Genomic DNA, 26,366 nt, shown 5'->3' on the forward strand with positions numbered 1-26,366 from the left:
GAATCGAGACGCCAGTAAATAATGCACAGACAACTGTAGAAATAACATTTTTGGTTTAGTGTTTGCAATTTGTTTTACAGCTCATAAAGAAATACTGTTAGAGATACTCTACATTCATACATTCCTAGCAAAATACACTTTTAAAAACATAAGGCACTTTAAAATTTCCTAAAACAAATGCTCATGACAAAAAGTCAACAAGAGGGCTGGATGGGAACACTTTCCACACTTTAAGTTCAGGTTAGTAAGAGATCAATCCTCTAGTCAGGCAAGCAAATTAAATAATCAATAGCAAGGTTTCCAAGACAGAGTTACTGCTGTATTAATGTGCATTCTGAAGTAGTCCATTTGAAGTATCTTCAGCTGGGGAGGGAGGGCATGCTGTGAATAAGATGCATGAAAATAGTTCTTTGAACTGGATAACAAAGACACGTTGCTGGGATTAACCTTCATTACTTCCATTGGATTAAATTCCTTCCATTCATTATTGCCAACAACAGTAAGGAACAAAAAGGAGCTAGTTCTCCCCTCCCTCCCCCCCCCACTCCCATTATAATTCAACACAAGATTTCAAAGACTTAAAATGACCAGGACAGAAGCCCAAGAACAAGTGCATCTGGCCACTTCAGAGTATGTTTAAATATTCATTGCTGACTTCTTCAAGTCTCACCTCTTATTAAAGAAACAGAAGAGAACTGCCAACTGTGTAAGCTGCTTCCCATCAAATTGATATTTTGCTTCTTTTTAACATGACCCCACTGTTCACATCGAGTACCTGCTTTCAGAAACACACCAGCAGCTCCCCTTGGCAGAGAGACAGTGGGGCAGAGGATGAATGCAGGAAAGGTCCTGGGACCTGAAGGGAAGAGGGAAGGAGCAGCTTTGCTTCACACGCTTGTGGCTCAGCTTAGCAACAGTTTCAAGAGCCGGGGCTGGGCTGCGGTACCAACAAGGGGACTGATACCAAAACACCCACTGAAGACTTCACTCAGAGACACATCTGTAGCAACTGAAATCCACTATTTAAAATGGGTAAAAAGAGCTGTAATGCTGGCAAACCCACTGTCTACTCCACAGGGACTCCGAGTCCCTGCCATCCATTAGCGTATTTTCAAGTTGCTTCTTACTTATTTTATTGCCTGCTCTCTTTTCCAGTCTTTGGGTCTAACAATTGCTGGAAAACCTGACTCCTGGGAGCTGGAGTAAGTTAGGCACTACAGTACAAACTTGCATCCCTCATCTTCCCAGATCTACCTCCAAGGAAAAAAAAAACAACAAACCCAACCAATCATTTATTTTTCTTACAAGTCCTTGATTATTTTAAATTCTGACTTACTTGGATTGCACTTTAAATCCCAGCAGCAAAAAGAAAACTTGGTAGCTATATTAGGGAATATATATAAACATACATAAATTTAAGAAATAAAACATTTTATAAAGTCTAAAAATGCATAGAGATATCAACTGTGTAAGCTAAGTTTTGACCTGACAACAGTCAAGAAACTGCGAAAAAAGATTAGCCTATTAGCCCTATTAGAACTGGGGCAGAAATGGGATGCCTGTTCAGTGAGGCAAGAAAATGCATTTAAGGATGGAGCTAAATCAGAACCAGCCACCAGTGGTCTTAGCCCCTCACACAGAGGTGCTACTGTGCAAACAGAACTGTGGTGAAATCTAACTTTGCAAAGTGAAAAAAAATGCCTGATTTCCAGACAGCTGCAGATGAACAGAAGAAAGCAAGGTGGTAACTTATGGTCCTGAGCTCAAAAGATCTTGAGATCTTGCCTTCTGTGGCTCATTTTCACTGGCAGAAGAGCCAAGCTCTAAAATCAGTCAGTTGGTCATTAGCATTGTACCAGCAGCCAATTAAAAACCATGGCACTGCAATCAGTTTCCTGTCCTTTAGCACTGGTATGACAACATTCACTTGGGACAGGCAGAAGCATCTGAAAGGGATGAAGAACAAAACACAGGGCACGTGCTGATCCCAATGTAACTGACAGCCTGCAGTTGGTTTCTCTCAAAATCTGTAGGTTACTCTTCTCAAGTAAACCTCACAGAATTTGCTAAAGTGACATCTAGTTGCTTTGCACATATACCTTACAGTGTCTTGAAAACATATTTAAAAAAAATATTTGGAAAGGCACAGAGCACATGCAATTTAGTTCCTTGTAGATCTGTGCACGTGGGGAACTAAGTTGCAATGATTAATAACAGACAGGGGTGCTATTTTACAACCAGATAATTTCTTTCAAATTCCAGTTCTCTCCAAAGGAAAGTGCACTGGGGAAATGAACAGTGCTGTCAAGAAAATGCCAGGCAAGAATTTCAGCCGGCACGCCAAGACAGACTGGAATGTACAAAGTTTCACAGACCTTGTTCTTCAGGTCACATTACATGAAAAAATAAGTCTATTTAAAAAAAAAAAATCCCTACAGCTAATTACAAAGAGTAGAATTATCAAAGTGCTTTAATATATAAAGTGTCAAATATAATTAAACAGGATCATTAACACAGAGCTGCCGTAAGATACTCAAACAGGTACATGTGTCTTCTGAATGCAGGAGAGGAACACAAGTTTTCAATTTCTCCCTTAGGACCAAAGCAGGTTAAGAAAATCTTTTTCTTGTTTGTTTAGCTTCTTAACACAATGCATATACTGCACTAATGCATTTGAAGGCACAGCTGGATTTGCTTTAACTGAAACTGCACCAAAAGAATGGTCTGCTACTAAATTATTGAAAGGGAGGCTCTCACTGAGCAAAACACAACAAAGTAGATTTATAGATACCTATATGCTGTTTCTTGATACTTTAAAACTATGAGCTATTTTCTGCAACTTTCCTTTAGACAGCTTAAGATAACTGAATGTGTTAATCCAACAGGCTGCCGGAGCTATTATAACAGGAGCAAATGTAAACAAATAAAGAAAGAAGAGGTTTCAAAATCACCTCATGCAAGATGTTAAGACAACACACCTCAGCCTCTCTACTGGGTTTTATTCTCATACTGTGATGAAGAAAAAAAACCTCACCTTCTCGACTGCAGTTCTCTCAGTACTTCTGAAAAGTAAGCTACTGCCTACTTTAAGCAGATGACCCTAAAGTTGGAAAGTAACTGTATCAAGCACATAAGAGCTAGCTGCGGTAGGGGGACACTGTTTCTTCGAAAGAAGAAACCCAATCAAGACCTTTCCTGAAACTCACAGATCTAAAAGCAGATTTGCTCCAGTAAGTTGAAACTCAAAAACATGATACAGAGCATTGCATTTGGTCCTTGCACAGGCACGTATGGCCATAAGTCTTAAGTAATACCAAGTCCCAATAGAACAATTCGTCCCTTTTTCTGAAGGCACCATTAAGACAGCAACACTATGGGTGTAATGGGAAGTCAAAGAGGGAATTAAAATAAGGAATACAGTTACAAGGAAACACTAAGAACAGCTTGGTCTAACAAGGAATTAAAAAGGTGGCTCATTTCTATGATGGCTGTAACATCTAAACCAGCACAGAGACCCTATACCTCCTAGGTAAAGGAAAGAGTGACCAGTTTGGAAAAATCTACCCGTGAACAAAAAACCCAACTCCCTTTTTTAGTGGATGGGTGTAAAAATCTGTAGCTGACATCAAAGGAGACACCAAAGACTCAAAATTCTTTATAAAACATAGGGGTCCCTACATACTCACATGGCATCATTAGCCTGTTGCTGATTTACCACAGTGTTAAAAGATCTGGTCAGTCTCCTTTGCTCTGCTTCAGGACGACTGAAGCCCAGGGAAGTGTCATTCACTAAAACCCTTCTCAATCCGCCAGTGAGAACAAATCCCCCTCCCAAGCCTGCATGAGGGAGGGGGGGGCGTCTCCAGGACAGCAGAGGTTTCCTACAACCTCAGGCACCCTACAGGCAGTATGCCACTGAGTTAGTTTTCCTAAGTACCACTGCACCACGCAAGCCTAGGCTTGCTAAGATGTTTTGTCCCTTACATGGATTTGAGGACAGTTTCTCGTGAGCCCTTCAGGCCAGAGGCTCATGTTTTGCTGTTCCGTTATTGCTTTTCAAACACGTTTTCCTCCCAGTCTTTCCCGCTTTCTCCCCGCTAACCCAGAAGGACTTTCTGCATCCTGCGTGCAGCGACGCTGGCTTCATCCTCAGAGTCAGACTCGCTCTGGGAAGTGGAGCTCTGGGAGGCAGAGCTGCAGGGAGAGGAGCACTCCGGGGAGCACAGGTAGTGCATCAGCGGGATGCGGTACTTCCCGCAGAAGTCGACGAACTTGATTTGTCTGACGCAGCTGTCAAAGTAGACACCTGTGAGGGCAAAGTGACAACACGTGAGACACCAGGCAGGGAGATCTGTAAGCTCTGTAAGGTTGGTGCACCTGGTGCAAATGCCTCAAATTAGGATTTAATTGACATAGTACCGGATGCAGAAGGGCAAAGATGCTGGAGGAAGAAGAGAGGGATTTGGACACCTAAGGAAACATGAAGACAAATATCTTTCGTTAGTTTAAAAAACCAAAAAAAAACCAAAAACCAAAACAAACCAAAATGAAACCCTGTAAAACTGTGGTCAGTGATTCAGAACACGACACTCTACATAAAAAGACACGGGGCAGCTACTTCCAAATAATCCATAAAATTCTTCTAACCATTAGGGAGGAATCTCAGGCTGGGAACTTGTAGATTTCTTAAACGTCAAATTAATTCATCCACTCTATTTCTAAACCTGTTAAACCTCTTCTACCAGCTAGCAAAAATACGTTCACAAATATACCTTTATAGCTCTTAACTTTTCCTCTGCTTGAGTGAAGTCACCATGCTGAGTTCGGATGCTCCTTTCCATGGCAACAGTGTTCCTCTAACACACAATTACTTTCTCTTCCCGACACAGCAAGTGATTTTAGATACTGACATTTTCAGAAGTTTCCAGCAGTGTTTTTAAGCCCTAGCTTCTCCTGCAGTGTTAGAGCAACACTGCAGTCATGTGATAGTTCATGAGGAAAAGTGAAAAAGAGAAAAACCAATCTAGTGTTATCTAAGCTGTGTAAAACGCTAAAAAAGGAAACATTTCTTTCCTTCCAACACGAATTCCAGTCCTTCTGTCTTTGCCTACAGAGCATGTATTGATATTGTCCTGTAAGGAGATAAGATAGCTCGAATTATGACTGCAGGGTAGACACTAATTAATAATATTTTTTTCCCCTTCATCTTCTAGAGGCTATGTGCAGATCATTTGCTCTGGATAAAGATTAAGCATTAATCCAAATTAAGCGCAAGCATTCCAGACTCCTCTCCTTTCAGGAACTACAGACTGGTGGTCCCAAGGAAGAACTACACAGATTGCTATACCAGGCACTACAGCCTCCCTCCTTTTTTTTCATCCAGAAATGAAGCTTGCTGTTCACAGCAAGAGTGCTGGCAAAAAGTTCTCCTGTCCATTACTTAGTCTGAACTACTTCAGGGCAGATGGATCAGAAATTCCAGACCATAAAAACATAGCGAAATGCTGGGCTGAGCTGCAAAGACTCCAACAGAAACAGTATGTGACATTACAAGCAAATAGAGTAAACCAGCAAAATAAGGTTGAACATTTGTTCTTCAATGAACAAGTGAACTTCGTAAAGACAAGTTTGTAGGAGACCTGGGAAATGAAATATGTCTAGAATTTCAATGCAACAACATTTAAGCTGATTGATCTAAAGTCACAGAAACTCAAAGGGAGAGAAAACCCATCAGGTAAAAGTAGGAAGTAGAGCAGTGAAGGTGATCTTACCCCCACATTTAGGATTGGGACAGTTGCTGGCCAAGCTCAGATACCGGACAAGGTTCTCTGGGAGATCACTGGGAGTGAAGGGAACACTGCGAGTTTTAATTGTGCGTCCAGCCAGTTCCTGAAGGCTTGGGGGGTTGTAGGTCAGGTCACGGACAAAACGAACCACCAGTGGGTTCCCACGCAAGCTCAGCTCTTCCAGGTGAACCAAGTTAAGGATCTCCCGAGGAAGATAAGTCAGCAGGTTATTGTGCAGGCTAAGGGAACGCAAGGAGTGCAGCCTGAGAATGGAGATGGAAAATCGGTCAAGACGTGCAAGCAGTATCATTCCACAACTGCATTACACAGACCTGATTGCTCTCCCCACTCCCACCCATTTCTTTTCCTTCAGCTTTTCTTCTTTTTAAAGCATAAATTCACACTAAAAGAGCTGCTGTTGCTCCAGCACACACAGTGCCCTACAAAATTTGGCCCAGCTCCAAAATGCCCATTAAAAAACCCACAGTCCTAAATATGCTGCTGTCCCTCTCAGTATTCTCCCCACATTCCCCCACAGAGAGGTAGCACAGAAAAAAAGCATACAGACTGTGTGCTTTTGAGGGAGATAATGTTTTATTGTACCCAATGGTGCAAAGAAATATCAAGAATGAATCCATGAAACACCTTGTACAGGTCACTCGTTTTTGCTCATGCATTAAAGTTGACTGCTGTCAGGCAGCCAACCCTGGAAAGCCCCACGTTTTCACTGCTTGAGGCTCCATCACCTCGTTCTGTAATAAAACTCATCTCCAAAGCTAAGCAAGGTGAGGCCAGGGTAGCAGTTTCTTGGCTTTTGGTTGAGGTGCTCTCCTATCTGAGGAAGCAAGAAGTAATGCTCCAGCACAGCATCCAGGGATGCTCTCAAACCAGTATGAGCTACAAGACAATTGGAGTCACTAAACATTGGACCTCAAGAATAATCCCACTTCACAAATTCCAACTCATAAAACTCTGCTGTCATCCAATTGCTTCTGGAGTTTCAGCTACTTCACTTCCCACCTTAGACTACCTACACAGTGTCTGCAGTATCCTCTTTGCTCCATTATGGAACAGATAAAGCAGAAAATTATCCTTTGGAGGTGTGCCATAGGATTTAACAAATGCTAAAACATGCTGAGATGCTACAGTAAGAAATGCCAAGAGAACACAGGGGATGGTACAAAACAAAAGCACATAGAAAAAGACCATGGGTGAAAGACAAAACAGACCAAGAATTCATCACTAAGCACACATTAGCGTGGCAGTTTATATTTTCTGAGTTGCCCAGGTGCTTTTCCATGTACAAATCTATCAGTTTGCTTTGAAGTAAATATTTGGTGACATATTTTTCCCCTAACACTTTGATTGTGATTTCTGTATCACATTAGCATGGTGTACTGCAGGCAGACCATGAAAAGGATCTTCTTATTCAAGTCTAGTCATATTAAAAAACAGAAGGACAAATAGGTCCTCAAAGGTGCTTTTATCCACACATGGCACAAGAAAAAGTTGAAAGAGTTAATTACAGCTGGTGACTGTGACAGTAAATACTCACTGTGCCAGCTGAGGTGGAATGCTCTGAATCTTGTTGTCACACAGAACTAGATAGCTTAGAGAAGGCAGGTTTGCTAATTCAGGTGGAATCGAAGTAATGAAATTCCCTCCAAGGTACAGAAACTCTAAACTGAAAAAGGAAAGAAAACACTGCATTATTTCATTAAGGTAGTTTCCAGATTCATTTAACTCTAGGTCTTCTCATCTCCTGCATTTCTCAAAGAAAACTTAGAGATTACTTTGTAGGAAAAAAAAAAAAAAAAAAGCTGAGTTGCACATTGATATTACAACAGAGCTCCTGTTTCACAACAGATAATGTTGAGATTTACCTCCAGCCCCCTGCATTCACCATTACATTTGTAAGTAGGCACTGGACAACTAAGTATTTCTACACCAAAACCACATGAAAAGCTCCTGCTCGTATCTCCAAGGAAGAGGAACCTGCACACCCAGGGTCTGCAGCACTGACCCAGCTCCTGTTGCAGCCAGCAGGAGCTCTCAGTTTCAAGAGGACCAAAGCAAGAGAGCAGTGGCTTTGCCTGAAAATCCCACGAGCCTCAGCCCTGCACAAGTACTGGTTGCTCTTTCTGGAATCATTTGACATTTGCAGTGACCAGCTGCAGCAGAGATTCAGGGACAGAATTCAGAGGCAGCCAGTGCTGCTTTGATACAACTCACATACCAACAATACCCAGCTGCAACAGTGCGCAGTGCATGCATCCAATTTCTCACACAGACTGGTTTCATTATACTGAAATCATGGAGCCCAAAGCTACCATAAACATCAGCAGGGCTTAATTGCAATTTGGGCCTAAACAAGAGAGACAATAAATAAATAAATAACATCACTGGACATCCTGTGAAAACCCAGCAGATGGGAGACAGGAACAAAGCGAGGCACCAGATCCCTTTTGACAGGTGAAACACATCCAGTATTTGCTGCACATTTCTGCCCTTCTAGGATGAAGGCAAGCACTTCTCTAACACAATAGCTTCAAGTCCCCGTTTCATAAGATTAAATAGTTCTTCCTCCCCTGCTCTCAGATGTCTTCTGGAAGAGAGCATCCAGGCTCTGTCAGCTTTTCTTTAAGAATAGTTTATAATCTCCTTGGAACAGGAGAAACCTTCATCTCACCCCAGCAACTGAGAAAGGCTATGTATACAACTGGCAAAGAACTCCACAACCAAACCATGCAAGGGACAGGGTGGGCAACCCAGAGAAGGTCTGAACCCTGCACCTGTGGAGCACCAGAAAAGCTCCTCCCTGAGGCTTCCCCTGGGATGGAGCAGAAGAATAGTAGACAGAGCCTATTTTGTTCAGTTCCTGGGAGAAACCTGAACCCCGGAGATTCAATGACAGTACTTGTTTGTGCTACAGAGGCTACTCACACAGCACAAAGGTCCACCTGCCCAACAGTGGAGAATAGAACAACAGACTTCTGCAACATACCAGAAGATGCTTACAGAGCTTAACTTTCCCTGGATTCACTTACTTTTTTGGAGTATGTCAGAGGCAAGCTAAATAACTGAAATTTGACAAAGGGGGCACAAAATTAAGCAATCTGAATTTAACTGCATAAATATACTTGGTTCAGCTGAGAGATCTAGTGGGACAGCACATTTGGACATTATTCTGACAACACAAGGAAGTAGACATGTACAAACCACCACCAAAAAGTAGCCTCTCTTCTACACAGACAACCTGTAGGTGAAGAGTGGGAGTAGGAAGAAAGTTGCTGGGCAGAGACCACATCAAGGGGAGATTATTTTTAATTAAATTTTGATCCCCTAACAAAGCGCAGAGTTTTAGCCAAAGTTCCTCCTTAGACCGCCATTGTTTCCCAAGGTGGATTTAGGCTGCTTGCTTCTCATTTAGAGACTTAACTGCTGACTTTACAATTCCTAGGCATATTTTAACCTCATGCCACTGCTGGAGCCCACACCGAAAACTGTTGGGCAAGGGAATTCTACTAGTGGGGACACTTCAATGTTTAAACAAGGTTTAGATGAGTACAAGTCTCCACTTCCTAGGAAAAGTGAATAATTAACTCTTTGCCCTCTGTGTTTGAAAACAACAATGTTCATCAAGCTACGTTGCATAAAAACACATACTACCAGGGAAGGGGAAGAGGGGTGCAAAATATGTAGCAAAAAATGCTTTGAAATTAATTTCAAGGCATGAAATGGGTTAAGTTCCAGGAGCAACTTACTGTACAAACTATGTGTGTAAAAATACTTGCTACAAAACACATCTTTCAAGTCCATTCTTTGTAAAGTCTGTGTCATGAGAACACACATAAAGCCCAAACATTAGACTTCAAACTGCCCCTAACTAATAATCCACTAAATAAGTTGATTCCTTCAGAGGCAAAGGACTTTTTAGAAGTTGTCTTATTTTTACCTATCTTCTGAATCATGTTCTGCGGGTCCAGTCTAGTACAGCAAATTAAGAACTTCCAGCATCATCTAAAAATAGTAATTAGATGGTAACTCTATTAAAAAGCACAGGGAGGAGGTTTTGAAACTATAGACACTTATTTTAAACCAGCAAAAATATTCTTACAGCTTCCACTGAAACACTGTTCAGTAGGCAAAAGAAAGCTATAGCTTCCATTTTCCAAATAGAATTTGCTAGGAAGAAGGCTCTAGCCTGGTCTTGGCTGAGCAAGATGGAAGAATTAACAGCCATTTCTGCATCAAATTAAAACATTGAGAATTGTATGAGCAAAGCTAATCATGACACAGGCAAGAACATTCAAGAGACACAACCCTCTCGTAGTGAGCACTGACCACACCATCAGTGCCAGTGTTTGTTCCTAGCTGGATTTTCATGTAATTACAGGCCAAGGCAATGCTGTCTCTTGAGCTGTTCTACCCAGGGAACAGTTTGCTGCTCAGTAAGATGAGCAGGAGCACAGATGAGCTCTGTTCTCCTCTCAGAACAGCCCCTCTAACAAGGCAGTCCACAACATTCACCACAGCTTTTCACCAAGGGACCACAGAAGAATGGGATGGAGCTTAGCAAATATTTGTAACTAACCTTTCACACCAAGGCCCAGCTTTTCTGACAATCATTAATCTGTGCAGTCATTTGGACCAGCCAGCTAAGGGCTTGTGCGCTGCTGTGTACACAGAGGGAGAGCTGGAATTTTTATGTACTTTCAAAAGTCAGTCCAGGAACTTAGAAAAGCCAGAGGGCAACAAGCCTCAAACAAACATAAGCTCAATTTCTATTTTTGAAGCTAGAATAAACGATGTACTTCCAATCTGCCACAACGGATGTGGCTGAACAAGTTGAAAGATGGGGACACATCCTAACAAAATCCATCTGATCAAAAACTGAAAAAAAACCCACCCCGTTTGACAGAGGAACTAATGGGGGCTGACACTTTCTCTCCTGACTATTAGCAATGCTTACAAACACACTAGTAAAAGGCCAGAGTCCCTCTCAGCCTCATATCCAGCAGCCCCTTTGCTCAGCACAGCCAATACAAATTGCTGCCCAGGAGCAGCCAGGCCCACCACATGTCACTCCTCTCTAGCTGGGGATTTCACAGCTGCGGACTGCAAGGTGGCAGTGAAAATCCTTTCACATATAGAGAAGGAGTAGGGAAATGCTCAAACAACTATGACTCAATTCAGGTGGTGACAGCCAAGTTTAACCTACGAAGAGACAGTATATTCTTACCTGAGTATGTCCTTGATGTTTCCATGTCATTGTATCACACAAAACAAAACAGCCCCAGATCACTTACTTAGTAAGAAAACCCTACCCTGAGCACTTGAGGTATTTTTGGTATTCTGTCAGTTACCATGACACTTTCATACATCCTCAAGAGGAGAATGTCTTCTGGCACAGAAGACACTCAAATTTTCAATCCACCCTGTTTACCCACAGATGCTTCTTCAAGATAAAATTTAACAACTGACATCAAACAGATGCATCCAAATAGGTAATCTAAAAAGAAACAATGGAGCCTGAAATAGCTCCAGGTCTTTTTAAGATAAACTTTTTAGCAAGAAATTTCCAGGGCAGTTTTGATGCTCATGCAAGGGAGGAATTTAAAAGCAGCCCACAATACGCTCCTGTTAACCCTGTTCTACGATTTGCTAATTCCTGAGAGAAATGCATAGCCTTTGCTGACAGGCAAATTTAAGATCAAACGGTTGTCTGAAAACTATTTGCAAAACGTTTGAAGAGGGGAAGAAAAAGGGAGGCAGCAAGCAGATTTCTTAATGCTGTATCTTTATCAAAGCTTCGCTTGCTGGTTTTCCCACACTGTAACAGCCATTCTTAAGTATATGCTTGTCTAACACGCTTAATACTACCCACGAATAAAAGCAAAGACTCTGGTTTTCATTGCATCTAAGCCTATACACAAAACTTGGAAAAATCCAGTTAGACGTCTGAGGCCTTTGATCCCAGCCCTTACACAGCTGGGTTTTAACTAGAGGAATCCAAGCAAAGAGATGAGTATTCATGGCAGATGCCTGGGAAGAGCCTGGGCCTTTTCCAAGCTCTTCCTGTCTGCTCCTGGTGCTCTCCTGAGCACAACAGTAATAACAAGTAGAGTACAACAAAACTAAATTCACATCAGGAGATTCAAGGAATCAAATGCATCTTCCAAAGCTCTTGAGAATTCTTCCCTTTATGGGACATTTCGCCAAGCATGCTCAATGATGAGAGCAACCCATACACCCCTAAGCCAAAAGCCACAGCTGGCAAGTGAAGATCAGAGCCATATTTTATCAGGCTTGCCAACAACATTTTGTCCAAGACAGGCACAAGTAGATGACTGCATTTCTAGCCCACCAGCTATAACACATGATTTCTCTTAGCACATCCCTAGATGGATCAGCAGAGGAAGGACACACACACAAATGCAGCTATGGATGTCTATGCAGATCACAGTTCAGGAGCTGCTGGGGGCTGTGAATTGAGTCTGAGAGAAAGAGACTGATATGACATCTCGCACTGAAAACACAGTGTGGTCAATGTGGGAAGGAGAACTACAGAAAAGATGACACTTGTGTCTACCTATGCTTAGCTCATCTTTTATCTGGCAACAAACAGGAAACCAATGCAATGAGGGCTGCTCTTGCCCATCTGGGGCATTTTCTACTCTAAATTAACAAAAACGGTCAATGCCACGATTTCTGTCTTGCACTGTATTGACACTGCTAGCTGGCAGTAACTGGGTGGTGGTGGCTGGCACAGCTTTGACAAGATTTAGAAAAGCCTTCAGCAGTGCCCACATTTACTTTTCTCAGAAACCTAAGAGGCTGTTGCAGTTCACCATAGACACTTATGATGGAGTCAGGAGAAAAGAGGACTGCATTTTCCTAACAGAAAACATGAAGCAAAGGCTATTCATCCTTGGTGCCAGCTTGCTAAGATCAGCATCACCCTGCTGCCATCACCAGAGCAATCAGTCATCCACTTACGAAGCCGTGTGAAGCAGCAGGACATCTTTAAGTGGTCCTTCCACTGATAATCCAGTAACTGATGATCAGGTGACAGATCCATTATGTGCAGGATCTTGCAGTGCACACAAAGATTTGTGTGGGCCAGCATGGGGCAGGTGGCCAAAGCTGGAAGGAGCGAGAGAAGACAGCAGCAGGAACAGCTGTTTCTTATCACTGTCCATTAACTAGACAAATCACTAGGAACATGCTAGGGAAAAGCTTTGCTGCAAAGCTGTGGGTTTATTATTTGTGAGTTACAACACATGGTACATACCTCCCTTTCCAGGGCTTTTGGATTACTAGTTGGCAGTATGTCCCTTTCCCTTCAGCAGATCAAACCCATCAGGTTTCTATTCCTTCAGCTTCACCACACAGACTCCTTACCTGCTGTATTCCTGGCCTTCACTAAAACTGATGCACTACCCCTTCAAAAACTACAACAGAAAACCATATGGGGTGCAGAAAAAGAGACATGAGCCTTAGTTGACAAGAATTTAAGAAAACCTCATCAGAAGACATTCCCTGAAAACATAAGTAGTATTTCATCTGTTCCACAATTCTGCTCAGCTCTATAAACAGTGACTAGAGCAAATGGGAAGCTGCCAGGGTCACAGGAAGAAGAGAACTGCTAGCCTCAGGGACTGCCAGCAGAAGGAATGTGTCTGTTCAAAGTGCTGCCTGCATTCCTCTGTGGTCTTGGAGACCATGAGAGATGAAAAAAATTTCTTTTATGGGAGCTCCATACGGAAAAAGGCTCAAAGTGTAGGCTTGCCAGCAACAGTGAGACGGACGCTCGCAGTTTGAGCTGTGAGGCCAACAGAAACCCCAACACCCACACCACGTCCGCCCTCCCAGCCCAGAGTTCAGAAACTAATAGATGTTTTCATGTTGCCCCTGCCACAAAAACTAGTTCTGCTCTGTCCCTGATCAGGTTTGTTTTACTCACTTCAACACTATGCATGCTTACGTTGTGGACACCTCTCTTGTTGGCAGGTGGGAGGAGGGTCTGGCAGCAGTTTCTCTGGAGTACATATTTACTATCTTTTTGGCAAGGGTGTAAGGTCATCTGGGTCCCAATGAGTACATTCAGGATTTCCTCTGAAGAAATATCAGATTTTAAAATGTTGCTTTCTCCCAGCTCTGGTAAGCAAATGTATAGCTCTTTTGTTACTCTAGCAGTCCTAGATGTAGAAGAGTCACTGATGGAGCAGTGGTAAAGAAGCTGACACTCCTCATGAAGCACTAATCTGGTATCTAAAGCTAAAGTTCGATTATATGAGGGTGACACATTAGCAGAAGCTCAATGATTTGAAGTGATTATGTGGGAAGCAGACACAAGGTGGGTCTAGCCTCATTTTTCTACCTGACACATCACTTTGTAAACGATAAGCAGACAGCCTCTATAACCTTGCCTGCATTTGCCCTCTCAGAATTGTCATGCTGGGGTTCATGCAAGACCAGCCCAAGAAAAGCTGCAGGGCAGGATGAACATGAGCCCTGCTTCAGAGCAGGCCAGAGGAACAAGGCAGAATAACAACGCACTTGCAGGCAACAGTGGTGCAGCATGGAGCACAGCACGCAGTCCATTTGGGGCACCAGGTGCAATGCTGTGAATTTCCAGGGTCAGCCCCCCAACAAAAAAAAAGAGGGGAGGTTTGTTTTGCTGTCCTGGTGAAGGAGGCAAGGACAAAAAAAAAAAAAAAAAAAAAAAAAAAAAAAAAAAAAAAAAAAAAAAAAAAAAAGAAAGAGAGAGAGAGAGAGAGAGAGGGAGAAATTACAACCATAGATGAAAGCAAGTAACCAGTGGCAGGGAGGCTCTGCCTCAGAGGTGAGCACGAAGACACAAAGATCAGATCCCAGCCATATCGTGGATACTAAAAGGCATGCTATGGAAGCCATATGGATCATCTCCCCCACACAACAGCCTTCCTCCATTGGCTTCCTCTCCCAGGAACTTGGTGCCACTGTCCTAATTTCCTTCATTATCCCTGAATCAACTGCTCCTGAACAGAAAGCAAGCTGAGGTTCCTCCTACTCCTCATGACCATCTTAACCCAGGAAGCAGCCCAACTCTGCTGAGAAGGGCAAGGGCTTTCTCTAGCACTCCAAATGCCTCATATCATCTCTCAAACTTAGCTTGCCTCAGCATTGCTCCAGATTCTCAACAGATGCACACTGTTTCATCTGGGCAACAGCTGGGTATCAAATTGTCTAATACTGCAGTAGACACTTTCTGCCAGCACTCCAGCACTTCTGGTACCTCTAACTCAGGAGCATGGAAGAGAGAGAGCATCCCACATACAGCATTCTGTGCTTCCACTGGATGCAGCTCTGCCGAGCCATGGTTGAACTCAGCTATTTAGAGTCAAGATTGCAGAAATCTGCATGAGAGGCTGCCTCTGGCAAGTTCTTCAGCAGAGCTGGAGTAAGGGAAGAGCCACAGAGGGGTAGTCTGAGCCTTGAGAAACCAGAACACACCAAGGTGTCTGTGTGCCACAAATAACACAGCCCCTGGCTTGCCCAGAAGGATGACAGGCTTCATAAATACCTATCCCAGGTCAATGGGGGAAGTCAGTACCCTATATCCCATACTACCCAAGATCTGTTCCCACCCCAGCAATGTTCCTAATTGCTGTGATTCAGTCATAGGTTTCTACACCATTGGCTTGCAGGGGTTTGATCTAGCCCCAGAGGCAGATGTACCATTGCATCTGAGCACAGCCTCTGGCTCTACACCTCAGAAGATCTGTCAGCTGATCTGTCAGATCTACATGAGCCGGATGGGTGGAGAGACATAGAACAAAAACCCAACCGTGACAGCAAACGCTCTGATGAGACTGGAGCCATATCAGCAGAAAGGCCCTATTGTTTGCATAGGCCACAACCAAATCTTTATTCTCCCATACAGTCCATCATGCAGCTGTAAACTGTAAGCTGCATGAGACCAGAGGCTTTATTTTGCTCTCGCCTGGAGAAATGTGTTAAAGCAAAAACACTGAGTGCCTTCTGCACATCAACACTCCTACCAACCAGACTGCCATTAAGAGAGCCTCCCGGGCACCAAGGCAGCCCGAGGACTAGGAAATCCTGAACGAGTTGCCTATTTGGTGAGCACAGAAGGCCTATCGTCCGCCTGAAGAGCGGCTTTGAGTGTTGGCAACCCAACCCTGACAAAAGGGAAAGAAACACTTTAGCAGCAGCGGTGCTTCGAGACGTCTTGCGGCTGGACCAGACTTACTCCCCCACGGGGAGCGAGGCACGAGGCTTGCTGCAGGCAAAGCCCCGCTCGGCAGCCAGAAAATCAGGTCGGGTTTGCCTGGCAGCCCCCGGGGCCCTCCTCGCCTCCTCCCCCTCCCCCGGGCAAAGGCCCGGCCCCCGCCCGGCGCCCTGCCCTCACCTGCGGAGTTCCTGGATGTCGGGCGGGATGCCGTGGAGGCGGTTGCCGCCGAGGCTGAGGCTCTGCAGCCCCCGGAGCCCCATCAAGGCGGGCGGCACCTCGGAGAAGCGGTTCCCGCTGAGGTTGAGGACGCGGAGGGAGCGGCCGAGAGGGGCCTGCCCCAACCCCTTGGGCAGCGAGCCGGGCCCGCCCAGCCGGTTGTTCTTGGCCAGGAGTGTGTGGAGGCGCGGCAGGGCCAGCAGCTCCTCGCCCAGCTCCGACAGCCCCGTCCCACTCACGTCCAACACCTCTAGCGCCGGGAACCACTGCGACAGACCGGCGGGCAGCGGGCCCGACAGCCGCCGCGGCGACAACACCAGCCGCCGCGCCTCCGCGCTGCGCCGGGCCGACAGCTCAGCCGCCAGCTCCGCCTCGGCCGCTGCCTCTGCCTCCTCCTTCTCATCCTCCTCCTCTTCCTCGCCCTCCGCTGCCTCCGGGCCCCGCCGCTCTGGCTCCGGGACCCGGCCACCACCCGCCGCCGCCGCCATCCCGCTCCCACCGACCGACGACCCCGCGCTCCGCCGCCCTTGCGTCACTTCGGGGGCTCCCACACTTCGCCCCGCCCCTCCACTCCCCGGAATCTGAATAACACCCACACACGCCCCCTCCTCCCTCATCCCCTTCTTCACTGCTCCCAAGGCCACATGCTCGATCCCGGGCTCGCGCGGCCCCGGCGGCAGCAGAGGAGCGAGCTCTTGGTATGCAGGTTGCGGGGCCCCCGCACGGGGGACGGCGGGGACACAGCGAGCCCCGCCGCGGCCCCGGAACGAGCATGCGATGGAGGTGCGGAGGCGGAGCCGTGGGAGCCGCGTCCGTGGGAGCGGAGGCCGCCGGTGTGTGGGGTGTGGCCGTTACTGCCCCCACGGGACCGTTACTCACCCGCTCTGCCCCCCTCTCCTCTCTCCCCGGGTGACCGTGGCAGCCCGCTCCCGGCGGGACTTGGGGGCCGGGCTGCTGGATGGGGGTCTGGAAATGGCACTCGCTCCCTTCAAAGTCTTTCACACCGGGCTCAATGGAGTCGGGCGATGAGAAAGCTCTTGAGTGCCGCTAACGGGAAAATTAAAAAAAAAATAAATAACCTGTCTCCTTGCCCCTCCCAGGCCATCTTCGGACCACGAAGGAAAGGTGCTGTCCCCAAGGCCTCCCTCTGGCGTGGCTGCTGGACGCCAAGCTTTATAGCCTGTGTTGCCCCCGGCCTTGCCAGCAGCTGGTGTTTTGGCCAGGGCTTGTCTGCCTTGGTCCCTGCAGACCAGCTGCTGGTGAAGTGCCGAAACAGAGGTGCCTCCCCTGAAGTAGCAGCTCCCTGGCCAGATGCGAGAAGACAGCTTTAATCTTGAGCTAGGGCATTGGCCTAAATCTGTCAGGCGAAGAGGCCAGATCGATTGGGAGATGATACTGATTGTACCCTGCATGAACAGGCAGCTCAAGATTCGTGTTTTCGGTTCATCACCCTTTGGACACAGGTTAACAGCAAATGTAGTCGGTTATCACCCACTGGAAGAAGCAGCATCAACGCGTGATGACAATAAGGAGATTCACAGCCCAAAGGAACTTTTGCCCTGACAAAGTCTGGGCTTAAGACACATGCTTCCTTGTGATGCACAGAGGAACCAAAAAGAAGTGAGTGACAATCTTCCACCCACTTAAAATACTTCATGTACACAAAAGTCTCTGTCATCTTGGAGTGAAAGAAATGCAAAGCATGGTTGGCTTGTACCAGCCAAGTTAAAAACAATGCATGAAGCAATGAAGATGCTGAATTCAAAGGTGTCCAGAATACTGCGGATGAAATCCATGGTTCACTTGTCTGTTTGTTGGCACTTCTATGAACTCCGGATTTTACCATTACAAATATTTTGAAGTGGAAGCTCCTGTTCAGGAGCAAGGAGGTGTCAGGGCTGTGCCCAGACTTCAAGAAAGGGTGTGCTGTAAGTGGGTGGAAATGAAGAAGTCACCTTATGTTGGACTTTGTTTTATGTCTCTGTGGGTTCACAGATGCAACCTGATGTGACCCCAGATAGAGCTGCATAACAGCACACACAGTGCCAGTAGTTTTCTTTGCAAAATAATTTTGCCCACTCTATAAAGATCGTGCTATATAAAGATCTATCATGAATCACGATAGTTTGTGAGGTTTTGTGTGAGTACTACAGTAAGGTCACTGTGATTTTGGTCATATCTTGCAAAGCTTTGAGCCTGTGCTCTCCCAAAGCTGCATCCTGTGAGCTGGTTCAGATTTTTCAGGAAATGATATCTTATGATATATTAGTTTGTTACCATCTTCAGAATTAAAGTTAATAAATACCTTACAAATGCAGTTCAGAGTCTTGATCAACCACATAAAAAACGCATTTCCCAATTTTAACAGTGCTGATGAATTGTGATTAAGTGCATAGGGCTACACAGTGCAGCTCCTCATTAATACTCAAACGTGCTTAACTCCATAAACAGACAAGTCAGAGTTTTTGCCAGGCCCCTGCTAAAGGTGGCCAGCAGTCTTCCTGCTCTTCCTCTCTCCCATATCAAAATCCTTTCACTTCAGTAAGTATGTAGAATGCACAAGGCAAAGTATTTATAGTGCCATCTAGCTAGATTTGTGGCTGACACTTTCAGTCCTTAAAATTCTAGCTGTAATAGAAGACATAAAGCTGCCCTGCTTTACAGTTGGGCAGGGAATAATGAACAGGGAATGACAGCCTCCCTGGTACACATGAAAAAGGCCATTTGTTGTGAAAAGTAACATGTAAGAAGCAATGTTAAGTTTTTTTAAACAACTTTGGAAAGAGCATACTGAGTACAACAACCCAGCCTTCTGGGTTGCTCACAGTATGGAAGTGCTCACAGTAGTAGAAGCTGCTAAGTTATGGAGGAGATGAACGCTAAGACATTAACTTCCTGTTGTAGGACACCATTAAGACTACTTCATCTCTCAGTTCAGCAAAGGTGACATGTCCCATTCAACCCTGTCTTCACAAGATTGTTTCAGAACCAGAAGGGACCTCAGGAGAGTAACCAGCCTGTTCTCCCATCTTTGGGTAGGACCAGCCTGGTCTTGGTCTATTCCTGAGAGCAGCTACTCAAGTCTGTTCTTAAAATCCATTGAGGAAGGAAGCCTGTGAAATATCAATAAATGCCTTCCAGTTCTTTGCTACCTTGACACTCAAAAGCATTTTCTGATGTCTCATCTAGATCTGCCTTCACTGCCATGTGGGAAGCTAGTTCCCCATCCACCACAGAAAATTCAGCATGTTTATCTTGGTAAGTCTCCACCTGAAGTAAAAAAATTTATAACTTTCCTTCTTAACTGTGCAGAGTTTCTGGCCTGTCCTTTTAACTTGCATTTTCAAAGCCTTTGTTTACTGTTTTTACTTACCTTTGGGATCTTTCCATGTAATTAATCCATTTTGTGAAAGACACTGCCCGAACCAGCAGGCACTCCAGCTGAGGCCCCCCCAGCACCACACAAGACAGAGGGGTTGCACTTCACTGCTTGTGTCCCTCTATATTCTTCCTCTTCTACAATATTCTGCCTTTCCATCAGCATCATCCTTATGCACAATGCTCTGTTGATCACATCACATGTGGAGAGCTGCTAGGTTCTTCTTTCCCAAAGACACAGGTGGAGCCATATTTTGGGGGAGTGAAGACAGAATACTGAAAGGACTGTAGAGCAATCTCCTCTTCAAGAATGTGTGGCTGGAAGGCTGCAGTCTTGGCTGCCAGTTGCACCTCTGCTGCTGGCCAGCCATGTGAGTGTAACTTTCCACTTCTCCCTGCTCTACCTCAGTTTCCCCAGCTATAAAACAGAAACAGTTGTGTCTCACATTTGTCAGCAGCACTGAGATCTGCGTACACAGGTGCACAAAGGCAGCTGCTTTTAAATTTTTTTTTTTTCTGGAAGAAGAAAGCAAGGAACACAGCTTGTGAGAAATAAAACAAAACATGTTATTTTTAAAATTGTTTTATTTATTTGGCAGTAATATCCAAACCCCCCTGCTTCAAAAAAATTACAAAATCAAGTAAAATAAGTGCACTACAGAAACCTACGGAATACTGATAAATTTCACACACATACAGGAGGGAATATAGAGGGAAGAGTGGGACTTTTTTTGTTTGTTGCTTTAATTTGGCTTTTTGGAAAAAAAAAAAAAAAAAAAAAAAAGCCTCCCCTGCCCTTTGCAGCCTGTACAGCGATTGTCCCAGAGGGCAACAGCTGAAACTCAGCACCTCCTTCCCTAGCAGCCAAGTCACCCTCCAGAAGACAGCAACCAACCAGCCTGCTGCAGGGCACAGCCTGGACACTGCTCACCAAAGGTTGCCCTTCTCACTGTGGGGAGCTGAGAGGTTTCAGTCTCCTTTGGGTACTGTAGCCCTTACAACTGGCATCCCTCTCTACAGTCACATTTTCCCGGTGAGGGCACAAGGAGGAAAACTCTCCACAGGCTGCAGTCCTTCCCATGGAGGCATGGTCACCGTGCTCCCACCCCACTGCCCCGTGCTATCCCAGGATATGTTGTATGGCTTCTCAGAGAGCTCAGCTGGCCTTGCCTGAGGTAGCAGCCCATCCCTCTGCCTTCAGGGCAAGCTCTGTAAACCTCAACTGCCAGCACCCACCTTTCCAGATGCCTCCAGCAGCCAGCCTCTTAGATTGCACGTCCACAGAAGACAGAAAGGGAACTAGGGAACACATCACATAACCCAGTCTACAGGAGCTCTTCAGTCATGGATTAGCCTCCCCTTCCTGCACATGCTCTGCCTCTCCCAGGTGGAGATTTTCCTGACTGGACAGTTAGATATCATCACCAACCAGGGAAAGAAAGCCTTTAAGGCAAGCTGTTACATTTTCTCTAAGGCACTTTAATGATCCAAACTGGCAGGGCATGAGCTGGAAGGCACAAACTACCTTTCAGAGCAGGGTCAGAATAAAGCAAAATTTTTATTAACAGTATTCCTGTGACTCTAGATCCAGCACATGAAGCTGTTTCACTCATACTGTTGGGGAGGAGTGAGGGTATGTCTAATGGGTGCTCCTAATTCCACCAACCAGTTCATCCAGTGCCACCAGAACACTGACAATGACTCTGTTCCAGTGTAGCATTATCCACACAACCCTCAGCTCCTCTGGACTCATTCCCCTCACCTTCACAGGAGACAGCTTCTAAAAACCAGACCCTCACAGGAAAAGAACCATCCCTCTTCTGCATTTATTATGCTAAAACCTCCAAATGTGGCAGGTAGAGTTCGAGTCTCACTGGAAACATGGCATTGTGCCAAAGCCAATGGACATCAGCTGAGCTCACATCAGGAAAACAGTTCAAAGACCAGACAGCCTTCAACAAATGTGGCTCATGAACAAGACCATTGGAGGGACAAAGTTTTCTTCTTTGCCTACACTTGCTAGGTGCCAACTCACTCTTCCCCTCCAAGGAAAGCACTGTGCAAAAAGGGGAAGGTTGGGACAAAAGTCCTGCTGATCTTCACTAAAGCAGAACGTGTTTTTGCAGATGCAGATGGAGTTTCACTTGAGTAAGCACAAGGGACCTGGCAATAACTGCTGAAGCTGCTGACGAACGGAAAGGTGGGAGTCACAAGCATCTCAACTTAGGATATGTGCAACTGCTTGGAATGCACAGCAGGGGCATGAAGAGAATGTGGAAAAAGGAGGTTAAGGTGTGTATGAATTACATTTGACAACTGCAAGATAAACTCAGCTGGGCTTGAGGCTACAGAAGTGATTGTCAAAAAAACAGCATTTCATTTATATCTACAACCAACGCTCTAAGAAGCAGGTCAGATGAAAATGACCCACGAAAGGATAGTGAGGACAGCTGAAGACAGTCTGATCAGAGACTCTGTGAAATGCATTAGTAACGAGGCTTCCAGCCCTGACTCCAAACCCAGACCTGGAATAATGCTGCTGCCTCACCCCAGAGGGAGATGGGAAGCCCAAGATGATGGCTAACAGCCCAGACTTCAACACAGTTAAGCATTTTAAAATGGGATTGCCTGTTTCCTCTGTCTCTAGACTACTTGGCACTTCCCTCTGGGCAATTTAGAGCAGCATGAGCACGGACTTTGAGGACACGGTTATTGCTAGCCAAAGGAGCAAGAGCTAGAGACCTCCAGTGTCAGTCCATGCCTGGTGCAACTACTTACATCCAGCCCTGCTTCTTCTTCCCATGAGGGACATTGTTATCACTAGTTGAGAAATACCCTGCAGTGCAGGGCTTACAGGTTGCTCGTGGAGTTTGTGATGGCTGAGCGCAGTGAGATACAAACTGTGCAAGGGCATTACAGCACTGTCAACAACAAAAACCCGCAGGCTGGGTTTTCTTGAAAGATCTAGAGCTACAAAACATACAAAAGCTGAATTACTACCATAGGAAATAAAGTAATAAAAAAAAAACCAAAACAAAATAAAAGGGGGAGTCAGCATGTGAATGTGGTAAGAAAAAAACGTGGTAGCACCTCTAAAGGAGGGGGCAGGGAGAGTAAGGGTGAGATGAGGTCAAAAGGAACCATGTTGTGTTAGAGCCCACAATGTACTGGAGGAGCTGCTGGGCACAGTCTGGTGGAAAGCAAGGAGGAATGTGCTGGACTCATACCAGCAGCATGGCACCACGACTTCCAGGTGTCACAACACGCTGCCCAGCTTTGAGGAGCTCAAACCAAAGGGAAAGGTAAGCAGGGCAAGGTCATTGGCTAATGATGCCCTGCAGCACACGTGCTCAGCCACAAAATTGCTGGGCCTCTATTGCTGCAGCCAAGGCTGGTGCTGCCAATTTTATCAATTCAAGACCCCCTTTTCTATCCAGCACTGACCCCCTTCCTTTCCCCAGATCCAGGGGAACAAGAAATCCCTCTTAGCTCTTGGAGGGAGCAGCTGCCTGCTCTGGGAAAGGGTCCCAGAGGCTGCTGTAAGTCCCTTCCAGCCTTCCTAAGCCCCAGCAATGAAGCTCCCTAAACAGGTGGGCTCTGCTCCCCTTTCCTGGCCCCATTCTCTGTGTATTACAAAACAAATAACCCATCGCTATACAATGTAAATATCTGTGACTGGGCAACTGTAGCAGACACTTGTGCATACTGAGATCAGCACTGGAGGACAGGGCGGTAGCTTGGGCCCATCCTCCTGGGCTCCACCAGTGTGGAGGCCCCTTACATCTCCTTGGTGCTCATTCTCTTGGTCTTCTCAGCTGTCTCCTAGAGAAAAGAAGCACAGAAGTAAAGCTCTGCACTGACACAGGAGCTGGCAGTGCCCTAAACCCTTTGGTCCATCTATAAGCAGTGCCAACACTGGATTATACCTCAAAGCCCCACACCTGTATCTGTCCCCATAGGCAATGGGGATTCCCCTTTACTATGTCCTCCCTTCTACCAGAAGTCTCCAAGTGATAGAAGCAGAGGGATTCCCTCTAGCAAGGAGAGACTCAGTGCAAGGAGACCTTCCCAGCCTCATGCTAACCTGATGCTTCTGCAGTTCCTGAACGTATCTAGCCAGCTCCTCCTCAGTCAAGTCTTGATCAGGTCGCTGTCGCTGAGCAGGCACCTTCCCATTCTTGCCTGCAAACAGAAATGGAGTTCAGCATTACCACAAATGGGGGATGAAAATTTCAGAAGCTGAGCCACAGAGAACAAAAAGAGGTAGGTCAGCCACAGCATACCTGAAGCTTAGGAAATCTTTGACAAAAGAAGGTATGGCTTGGCTTCTAAGAAAAAGAATGGACCTTATGGCTGCCTGGGACTTCAGAACCTGGGTATCCAGTCTGACCCTGTCTCTCCCTCCCACGGAACAAATAAAAAAAACACAAGGAAGAGGCTGCATATGCTTTAAAAGAAGCACTTCTAATTATTTCAAATATATTGAAGGGAATAAATGGAAGCTCAGTGGTATCCAAGTACAATAACTGATGCTTAATGAAGAGGTAATTTTGCTCAGTGGAGATACAACTGGCTGATGTAATGTGATCTGGTTCTCTGGTTTCATTATCCCTCTAACAATAGCTTCTGGGCCCTCTGCTGCTCTGACATGGGCAAAAAGTCAACAAATTATTGTGCCATTGCATGCTTCTGCCATGAATGCAAGGAAGCAGGTGCTGCATGGCAACTTTGAAGGTTGTTTCTGGGGAGGCAGCAAAGAGTCTCTTGTTTGGTTGCTTAACCTCTGAGACCTACCCACAGCTCCATTAGTATTACAGTTACCTGTTCTGAGGTGAGTTCCTGCTGCCACAGGCAAGTCTGGGCTGAGGCAGTCCTGAAGCCTCTGCTGCAGAAGGCCAGATAAACATGAAAAAACCTCTATACATACTTTCTGCTGTTCCCCTCTCTCCTCCATCTTCCCAAGCTAGTGGCTGTAGTTCTGAACTAACAAACTGCTGACAGCTCCTGCACAGCACTGGAAACTAAGCTCATATTAAGTCCTGGTTTCTAGGGAAGAAAGCCAAAAAAGTGCAGCACAGTGCCGAGAGGGCGGATGTGGCTCCTTGAAAAGGATCCATACATTTCCCAAGACAGGGGAAAGCTGGCTTTCCACTGGCCCTGGACTGTCTGTGGGGAAGGCAAACCAGAGCTGTTGTTCACAACCCCACCATGACTTCCCTCAACTGTAACACGGCTGCAAAAGTTTAAAAGGGACCTTCCAAAGGAATAACAGGCAGACCAAAAATCCTGTGTTACTATGAACACCACCTCCCATCATCTCCCTCACCTTCATTTTCTCTTACTTCTACAGTTTGCATAGCAGGAAGCTAAAATGCTTTCTTGACATTACTAAGTGGAGTTTACTAGCTCCTCTCTGGGGCAATCCCCTTTTGTACAAACCCAAATACAATAATTGTCTGCAGGGCATTACGGACCCTCACACGTCATTGCGGTGCACACCCAGTTCCCACAGGCACAGACACAGCGGTTGCATTCCACCTGGGTCTCTGCTCCATCCTCATAGCTTTCATCTTCCAGGGCACACTCTGGAGAGGCACAAAATAAGGGCAGTGGCTTTGAGACAAGAAGCAGGCTAAAAGCAACAAACTTTGGAGATGCTTTGAGGGAGAAGAGGTAGGTTCATAGTTTTGGAGGAGGCTTTCCTTCCCCAAACCAACAAAACTTTCATAACGACTAAAACATTCATGCTGAATTTGGTTTGTGAAAACAGCCAAAAAGTAATTTGGGAAAGTCAAACACTTCATTTTGCTTCCTTAAAAGAATGCATTTCTCATTTCTAAATGAAATCTCTAGATTGGATTTGTTTGAATTTCCTAATCTGTTATACATAGAAGAGTACAACTAAAGTGAAAGTTTTTATTACTCTGAAACAACTCCTGTTACAGGTGCAGAGTAGTTGGGGAAATTATTTGTGTGCTTGATGTTGCCCCAAGGAATAAAAAAAAAAAAAATGTTTCCCATAGCTCAGCTGTGTTTGAGTTGAGGCCCCCAAAGAACTCATGAGCCCATATGGTATTAAGTGAAAACCAGCTGATGATATTTGCCGGGGAATGTGCAGCATCCCCAGCTTCCCACTGAAACAGACAACAGAGGGTTCAGCTTAATATTTCCTAAGAAGCATAGAAGCATGGCCTCTGTCTCCTCCTTGGTCCCACCATGGTGGGATGCAAATCTAGCTCCTTTGGACCAGAACTCCCTGAGGAGACAATTAGATGAACAGCTAGGCACACCTGGTCAGCAGAAAACTAAGCTGCTTCCATGTCAACTATAGCACTAAGCAGGATTTGGAAGAATAGTGAACTCTGAGACGGGGGGGGGAGGTGGGGGGTGTCCCTGTGTGAATGTCAGAGCATAGCAGACTTTGGTCTGGTCTGATTTTCTTAAGTTGTCCGGACACGAACTCCTCACATGATTTATCTCTGCACTGTTAAATACGTCTTGTTCTTCCAAGAATACCATGTCCATTTGACCTAAGCCCTTGCTTCTAAAATCCAAATTTCTTTCATCAGAAGAGTTGCAGGAACTCTGGGACAGAAAAAAAGCAGTTCTTCTGAGAATGCGAGGACAAAGGGTACTGTTGGGTGGGAGGTAGACATACAAAAACACTATTTCTGGGAGTGAAGTTGCAGCAACCTATGTCTGGCTCACAGCTGATCTCTTTTCTTTCATCCCTTCCCAGGACTCCT

The 26,366-nt window shown here is 45.5% G+C and overlaps 2 protein-coding genes across 2 annotated transcripts in view; both read right to left on the reverse strand.

Annotated features, from left to right (window-relative positions):
• Window positions 1–34: 34 nt before the first annotated feature.
• LRRC58 (leucine rich repeat containing 58) lies at window positions 35–16,874 on the reverse strand. Its single transcript, XM_071760557.1, has 4 exons — window positions 16,204–16,874; window positions 7,342–7,470; window positions 5,772–6,049; window positions 35–4,306 (listed from the first exon to the last, which is right to left on the reverse strand). The coding sequence occupies exons 1-4, from the start codon at window positions 16,857–16,859 to the stop codon at window positions 4,098–4,100; spliced, it is 1,272 nt and encodes a 423-aa protein (XP_071616658.1). The 5' UTR covers window positions 16,860–16,874; the 3' UTR covers window positions 35–4,097.
• A 3,313-nt stretch (window positions 16,875–20,187) lies between these two features.
• Window positions 20,188–26,366, reverse strand: part of FSTL1 (follistatin like 1) — a 53,656-nt gene continuing 47,477 nt past the window's right edge. Inside the window, exons 9-11 of the mRNA XM_071760567.1 lie at window positions 25,095–25,205; window positions 23,705–23,802; window positions 20,188–23,442 (exon numbers count right to left, since the gene is read on the reverse strand). Of these exons, the coding sequence (XP_071616668.1) occupies window positions 23,398–23,442; window positions 23,705–23,802; window positions 25,095–25,205 (254 nt within the window). The 3' untranslated portion in view covers window positions 20,188–23,397. The remainder of the gene's footprint in view (window positions 23,443–23,704; window positions 23,803–25,094; window positions 25,206–26,366) is intronic.

This window comes from Heliangelus exortis, chromosome 1 (assembly GCF_036169615.1).
Source record: "Heliangelus exortis chromosome 1, bHelExo1.hap1, whole genome shotgun sequence".
NCBI lineage: Eukaryota > Metazoa > Chordata > Aves > Apodiformes > Trochilidae > Heliangelus > Heliangelus exortis.